Here is an 8475-nt window from a genome sequence, read left to right on the forward strand (position 1 = left end):
GCAAATTTTGAGAATGATGAGGGCAACAAATGTATAAGTGTGCTTTACACAATTGATGTATGTATGGATTGTGATGAGTTGTATGAGCCCCAATAAAATGATTTAAAATAAAAAGAGGGGATCTTCCTCTTTCACTGCCCTGCTACTTTTATCAAGTGTGATATCCTTTTCCAGGGACTGATACTATGCTTAAAGTCTATGAAATGAAGCCATCTTGTTTCCAAGGAGTACTTCTTCCAAGACATATTGATTGGTTCTTCTGACAATCCATGGCATATACCTTGTGATCTTGTTTTAACTATGGGTGTCCTTTGAGATAACATCCCCTAATTTCTTTATCTGAGGAAGGTGGTTTCTCTTCTCCATTCCTTAAAGACAACTTCCTTAGAGAAACTGCCTTTTGTCTAAAGAAAGTCCTTCCTCTCTATCACTTAGAGATAACTTCTTTATCTAAAAAGGAGCTCCTCAAATAATCTCTTTCTCAACCTTGTGTGTTTCCTTTACAGCACTGGTAACAGTGAGTGATTTTTTTTCTTTAGTCCCCCCCCCTCTTTTCTCTCCCAATAGAATGTAAATTCCATTGAGAACAGAGACAACCATGCTTGTTTCATTCTTGATGTTGTCTTCAGTGCCAAGTTGATGTTTTATGTAGAGGGGCATCAGTCTATATTTTATATTTTGAATGAATGGAAACATTGAAAGAAAATTTTTTTTTTACTTAACAAAAACAGAGATCTCTTATTACTTTGCCCTTAGTTCGTTATTCCTAGTGGTTTTCCACCAGGAATGGATTTTGATTAAACTATTAAAGATAAGTTTATTTTATCTTAATTTAGTTAATAAACTTATTTATTGTAATTTTAAAAAATAGTCAGGACAAGAGTCCTGATGGAAAACTTTGAACTCTCCTTGGGAGCAGTATGTGGAAATCTTCCACAAAGATCACAGCATTTGAAACCCAATGGGGCAGTTCTACTTTGCCCTACAGTGTCGATGTGAGTTGGAATTGACTCAATGGCACAGGGTTTGTTCTAAAAGAAGTTCTGTTTTCTAAGAGGGAAATGATAATATGTGGAACTACCACACTTTAGAATATGGTAAAAAAATTTTCCCCTCAGCATATAGGAAAGATGTGATCAGCGATCACATTGCCTCCAGTTCTTACTGGCTGTGACTGGCTCACGAGTTGGAAGCGACTCTGTGGCAGTGAGTAGTACAGAGTATGCAAGCTGGGAGAAAAAGCATTTGTCATGATATAGTTATTCCTAATGTGCATTATTCTTCACCGTCAGCCTGCTTGTTTAGTACTTAATGTCTCCCTTGTTTCCGCCTCTCTCAATAGGCTTCCTTTATCAAAGCCTTTATCAAAGCCAAGAAAATTGGTCCCCGAGCCCTATATTTTCCATTGCTTTCTCCTTTGTCCATACCTATGTTGGACAGTTTTATGCCACATGTGCCAATTTATTATGTGATTGATTATGCAGAGGCTCTTTAGCTATGTTTCAATGCCTTCTCCTATACTATCTACCGAGGGGTTCTGGCAATTTGGAGAAGAGGACTTTTGACTTTGATATTAAAAAAAGCTCTATATACATATATTATATATAATAAGCATACATATATACTATAGAACACACACAGGTATACAATAACAACAACAACAAAAGTCAGAAGCCAAATAAAACTTCTTTGGCTCACCAGAATAAGTTTTAATATGTTCCTTGAGGGGTAATTGACATACAGCCAACTTCACATTTTTAAAATACAAAATTTAACCAGCATACTTTTTTAAGTGACATAAAATGCTCAAGTTACTGTATACAATGTTATTCAGATGAACAAACCATGCCAGATAAAATATGTAAGCTAATATCCCATGTGAGTAATGAAGACTATGCTCTCCATGAATGGTTTTATAAAGATTATATTTGTGGGTAATATCAAGAGCATAGTAGCTCCTCATAAGTCATAAGATATTATTTATAGTTTATGCCATTTAAAATATTTTCTCCTGTTTTTATATTTTAGTAGGATGTCTCTTCTGGTGGGAGCCCCCAAAGCAAACACTACTCAGCCTGGTATTGTAGAAGGAGGGCAAGTTCTCAAATGTGACTGGTCCTCTAGCCGCCGGTGCCAGCCAATTGAATTTGATGCAACAGGTAAATGTTTATGCATTAGTCATTTTCCTTCACTTATACGATTTTATTTTTTTGAACTGTAGTTAAAAATGTAACAATTTAATAAAATGTATACAGGTGCACCCAAAAAAATGACCTATGATTTTCCCTTACTATTGCACATCATATAAAAGGCATTAAAAATACATTGTGTTCCTATTTATTCAGTTCGCTTCCACATCTGATAAGTGGTAATCTGTAGAAATTTCAGGAAGATCAATTAAGAGGTTGCTGTATCTTTTCTGAAAAGAGAGAGCACATAAATACAGTAAGATTTTTCTTATCATGTCACTCATTACCTGCTGTATATGATCAACTCCTAGTTAGGAATGCATCCTAATCTTAGGTAGTGCTAACTCAAACCTTTTAGTTAGGGATCTTTTGCATCCAAGTAGGATTGAATGATTTAAAACAATGATGCAAATGATTTAAAACAATGATGCAAATATTGATTGAAAATATAATGTGTTAAGGCTCTGATAATATTAGAGTTTTGTCCATAAAAACAAAACCCGATTGTCAGTGTGGGTTGTGCTAGTATGGAGAAAAATAGCTCAAAGAACCTGAAGAATGAATTTTATACTGGGAAATCCTAAAATATACTTTACTCTGTACAATTTGTACATTGTGTACATATAGGTCAGGTGTTTGACTGCTAACTACAAGGCCTGCAGTTGAAATCTGCTAGCTACGCTCGGGAAGAAAGGTGGAGCTGACTGCTCCTGTAAAAATTTATAGTCCTGGAAATCCCATATTTGGTTACTGTGAGTTGGGATGGACTGTGTGGCAGTGCTTGGCAATACATGAGGTTTCAAAAAGTTCCTGGAAAAACAGAATTAAGAAAAAACATGCTTATCATTTTTCAAACTGAAAGAATGGGCAAAAAAAGAAAGGCAAGCCTTGAGTTACAATATTGAAGAAGTCTGTGGGCAAACGGAAACATAATAAGAGCTCACACATAGCTATGACTGTGAGGATGATGCAGGACTAGGAGTTGCCAGGAGCCAGAATCAATTCCATGACACCTAACAACAACATGGGCACAATATTGAAGCAACAAAAGAAGATGGAGGAATGCAGAGAATCACTGTCCCCAAAAGAATTAGTTGATGCTTAGCCACTTTAAGAGGTAGCATATGATCCAGAACCAATGGTGCTGAAGGAAGAAATCCAAACGGCACTGAAGACATTGACTAAAAACAAGGCTTTAGGAAACCACAGATTACCATTTGCTCTGCTCCAGAAAGCTAACATAATATTTGAAGTCCTGATATGTATACCAAGAAATCTGGAAGACAGCTACCTGGCCAAGGGACTGGAAGAGATCCATTATTGTGCACATTCCAAAAAAAGATGATTTAGCAGAATGTGAAAATTATGAAACAAAAACATTAATGTTGAATAAACGCAATGAACATTTTGTTGATAATTCACAAATGGCCACAGGTGTGCATCTATAGGAAAGTCAAGTTGAATTAAGAAAGTCAGCCTGGGTTTCATATACCAGAAAACAGAAAAACATGTAACAGAGAGTCAAGAAAGCTACCAACAGTGACAAAATGCCACCGATAATAAACCCCAATATGAAAAAGAGACCAAAAAAGCCCCACAGAAAATATTAAAAACCGGATTAAGCAAATATTAAAAACCGGATCAAACACAAAGGAAGATCAAATGGCAAGGCCTTAAAAATTAATTAATTTTAATCATTTTATTGGGGACTCTTACACTCATCACAATCCATGCATCCATCCATTATGTCAAGCACATTTGTACATTTGTTGCCATCGTCATTTTCAAAACATTTGCTTTCTGCTTGAGCCGTTGGTATCAGCTCCTCATTTTTCCCTTCCCTCCCTGTTGTTAACCTCTTACTCATGAACCCTTGATAATTTAGAAATTATTATTATTTTGTCATATATTACATTGTCAGATGTCTCCCTTCACCCACTTTTCTGTTGTCCATCTCTCAGGGAGGAGGTTATATGTAGATCCTTGTAATACGTTCCCCCAAATGACAAGGTTTTAATCATTCAGATCCAATTAATCATTTTAATCTATAGTTGTCTTTGCATTATTCTGTCTAATAACCAGGTTATTCCCATCCCTCAATTATGTTAGATGTGGAATGAGAAATACCATTGCTGATATATGGATTTTGGCTGAAAGTGAATACCAAAAGACGTTTATCTATGTTTCATTGATAATATAAAGGCGCCAGATTCTGGATCATAAGAAATTAATGGGTAACATTTCAAAGAATGGGAATTCTGGAACATTTTGTGCTCATGCAGAACCTGTTCATAGGCCACGAGACAGTTGGAACAAAACGGGGATTTAAATGTCCTTTGGCCACACTTATTCAATCTGAATGCTGAGCAATCAGAGAAACTAGACTATTAGAAGAATGAAAGCATATCTTCAGAATTAGTGGATGATGCATTAACCTGTGATATGCAGCTGCCACAACCTTACTTGCTGAAATTGAAGATTAGAAGCACTTACTAATGAAAATAGAAGACGACAGCTTTCAATATGGGTTACACCTCAACATAAAGGAAGCAAACATCCCAATAACTAGATCAAGAAATAACATCATGATAAACAGATAAAAGATTGAAATTGTCAAGGATTTCATTTACTTGGGTCTATAATTGGCACGCTGGGAAACAGCTGTCAAATCAAAGGGTGCATTACAGAAAGTGTTACAGAGCAAAGATATCACTTTGATGACCAAGGTGCACCTGACCAAAGTGATGGTGTTTTCAATGACTTCATATGAATGTGAAAGCTGAGCAACGAATAAGGAAAACCAATGAAAAATTGGTACCCTTAAATAGGGTGTCAGTGATGAATGTTGACTGTACCATAGACTGCCAGATGAATGAACAAATCTGTCATAGAAGAACAACTAAACTGCTCTGGAGAAGAAGGAATGATAAGATGTACTTTGAATGTGCCATCTGGAGGCATTAGTCCCTGGAAAAGGGCATCATACATGATAGAGTAGAAGGTTAGTGAAAAAGAGGAAGCCACTCAATGAGATTGATTCAGTGACTGCAAACGTGGGTTCAATCAGCAATGACAGTGAAGAGTATTTGATTCTGTTGTACATAGGGTTGCTATCTGTTAGAACCAACTCAGTGGCACCTAGCAGCAACTTACAGATATATAGATACACTGTATATACTTGAGTATCAGCTGACCCAAGTATCAGCCGAGGCACCTAATTTCACCACAAAAACTGCATCAAAAATGTGCTGAGAAAACTCAGCTTATCCATGGGTATGTACAGTGTGTGTGTGTGTGTGTGTGTGTGTGTGTGTGTGTATTTATTAAAGCATGGTGAATCTTCAAAGAAATATGACATTCTTCTGGTATAATATTAAAAACATTAAAAATATATATATTCTAATACACAGGCTTTGACAAAGTGCTCTGGGAGGAGCCTAACAAAGTTAATCTGTTTTTCTGTCCTGTTGCTTCCTAATAGTTCTAACAGATTGATTCAGGGACTCATAATAAAAACATGAAAAAAGAATTATGATGTATGATGTTCCATTTGACATCTGATTTTTGCCAAAAGTGATTGTCAGCCATTAACTCTTGTGGGAATCAACTGGCTGGGTTTTTTCTTTTCATTTGGAACACTGGCACTGAAGTATCATCTCCCCTCCCCTCGCATATCACTAACATTTGGAAAACTCTGAGGATGTGCAAATAGTTTTTGTTTTTCCACAAAGGAGAAGTACCTGTAATTCAGAATATTATATGTCAGTGCATTTATATCTTCTAACAAAGCATGAATCATAATAAAAATAAAACAATAGGTCTGGTTTGATAGACTAAACTCTTCTGATATGTTTATGTTTTCCAAATTATAGGTGTTCAGAATTAAAATGTGTATAGAATTGTAGGCACTACAAGATAATTTAGTGCTGTTCCTTCTCGATAAAGTGGTAGATACACATGGTAAAAGAAAAAATTTCAAGCAATTTAAAAGGGTATACATTGACAGGTGGTCCCCTCTTTGACATCAGATGCCTCAGAGGCAATCAGTCTTAAAGTTTATTTTTCCAGAAATTTCTTATCCTTCTACCTGTTTACAGTCATAAATCGTTTAATGCCCATGATGCACTCTGTAAAATAGGACATACATAATTTGAATGTTGTGTCGTCCTACTTTTTCTTTAAGCCACCTCGGATACATTTCGTGCTTTAACAGAGATCATCAGCATGCTGAGAGGGTTATGTGTTTGTGTTGGTCCTTAATCTGTGTCATTAACAAAATTTCCATATGGATATAGTTTCCACTTATATTTTTGTTAACGTTGTAGTTTGCAGTGGACCAATCCTTTCATACATTGGAGAATTGTTTTCTTTGTTTTTGAGGATCATTAGAATTTTTTAATGTTATGTCCCTTAATAGGAGCCCTGTTGGTGTAGTGCAGTGGTTCTCAACCTTCCTAATGCCAAGACCCTTCCGTACAGTTCCTCATGTTGTGGGGACCTCCCTCCAACTATAAAATTATTTTCATTGCTACTTCATCACTGTCATTTTGCTATTGTTTTGAATCGGATGACCTTTGTGAAAGGGTTGTTCAACCCCCAAAGGGGCCGTGACCCACAGGTTGAGAACTGCTGGTGTAGTGGGTTGTATTTTGGGCTACTAACTAGGTAAACAGTTTAAACCCGCCAGCCATTCCATAGGAGAAAGATGAGGCTTTCTGTTCTTGTGAAGATTTACAGCCTCAAAAACTCAAAATGCGTGTTTCTTCCCTGCCCTGTGGGGTTGCTCTGAGTCTACTGGATGGCAATGAGGGCGTGTGGGATTTTTGGTGGTTATGCCCAAATGGGGACTTTCTACCTTTGTGTTGCTGACTTTCAACCTTAGTGTTGCTTAATAGTCTTTTGTTTCACTTCAAAGTTGTTGTTTTTCCTTACACTGTGCTACTATGATCACTAGCACTGGTTTTGCGATGTTTGAAAGTACTGTAATTTTAAAAAGCATTGAGCAGAACTATTGCTACAACCCTAAAGAAGTACAATGCATGAGATAGGACGCTGCTGCCTATGAGTACTAGTATGCACTGTTATATGCTAAACCCTTTAGACATAAAGTACAGTACAGTATATACATAAGTAAGTGTGATAGGTTTGTGTCAACTTTGCTATATTAGACTTCTCACTGGCCGGACAGTTATGAACTAGTAATTTCCATGATGAGACTTATCAAATTGTACATGCTTCCATAATGAGATCTGCTCTTAGCAACTAATTAGTTTTAACATGATTAGGTTAGAATGCAGCACTTAGGGCACAGCCCTGATGTAATCAATCAAAAGGTGGTTTTCTCAATAGTGTGACCTGCTTCCCATAAATGTGGTTGCTATGGAAATGATTGCTTATTTTTTGCTGGGTCTGGATCCTGCACCTGGCTTTTCAATCAGGTTCTATGTACTTGTCCCAACTATCTGCCATATTGACTACTGCTCTGAAGAGTCATCTGCCATCTCATCTACCAATTGTAGATGCATTTACTTCTCCAACCACAACCACCGCCTCCCCACCCCTTGACCTGAGATTCATCTCCCCCTGAGCCACCAACCTGTTGCCTTCTTGTAATCTTGGGTTACTTAACCCATGCAACGACTCAGGACAGGAGAAGCCTCCAGTCTGACATCTGACCCATTGACTTGGAACCTGCCTGGAGTTAGACTTACTTAACTACTACAACTGTGAGCCTTTTTCTTGATAATAAATTTCTCTCTCACATGTATAAGTTTCACACAGCCATTGACATAGATGTATTGTGACTCGTGATTTGTAGTATAGACTATATAGGTACTATATCATTATATAACTGGCAGCACAATCACTTTGTATACAAGAGATAAGAGACATAAGTGTTGTGTGTGAGAAGCTGTTTTATATTTGACATACCATTTTCTAAATTCTATTATAATCTTATGGAGTCATAGTCTTAAATGCGCACAAAAGTTGCCTGAACATAAGTTATTTGGTACATAACTGTATATCTTTTCATTAAAACAAAACAACAAAAAAAACTCATAAATAGGAGCATGCTAAATATAACAAAAGGCACCTAATTTCTCCTTCCTAATACTCCAATACTGTAAATCTCTTAGATATCTTTTCCTATGAACTCATATGTGCTTATCTTTTTTTTTTTTTCTCCCTGTGTTTGCAGCAGTTATGTTTTTATTTTTTATTTATTTATTTTTTTTTTTTTAACATTTTATTAGGGGCTCATACAACTGTTATCCCAATCCATACA

At 36.5% G+C, this 8475-nt stretch overlaps 1 protein-coding gene across 1 annotated transcript in view; it reads left to right on the top strand.

Annotated features, from left to right (window-relative positions):
* ITGAV (integrin subunit alpha V) overlaps window positions 1-8475 on the top strand; it is a 113357-nt gene that overhangs the window by 21313 nt on the left and 83569 nt on the right. The window contains exon 2 of the mRNA XM_004701477.2: window positions 2029-2159. Coding sequence (XP_004701534.1) covers window positions 2029-2159 — 131 coding nt within the window. The remainder of the gene's footprint in view (window positions 1-2028; window positions 2160-8475) is intronic.

The sequence above is a fragment of the Echinops telfairi genome, unplaced genomic scaffold (genome assembly GCF_000313985.2).
Source record: "Echinops telfairi isolate 266 unplaced genomic scaffold, ASM31398v2 ScPeMD7_3;HRSCAF=10, whole genome shotgun sequence".
Classification (NCBI taxonomy): Eukaryota; Metazoa; Chordata; class Mammalia; order Afrosoricida; family Tenrecidae; genus Echinops; species Echinops telfairi.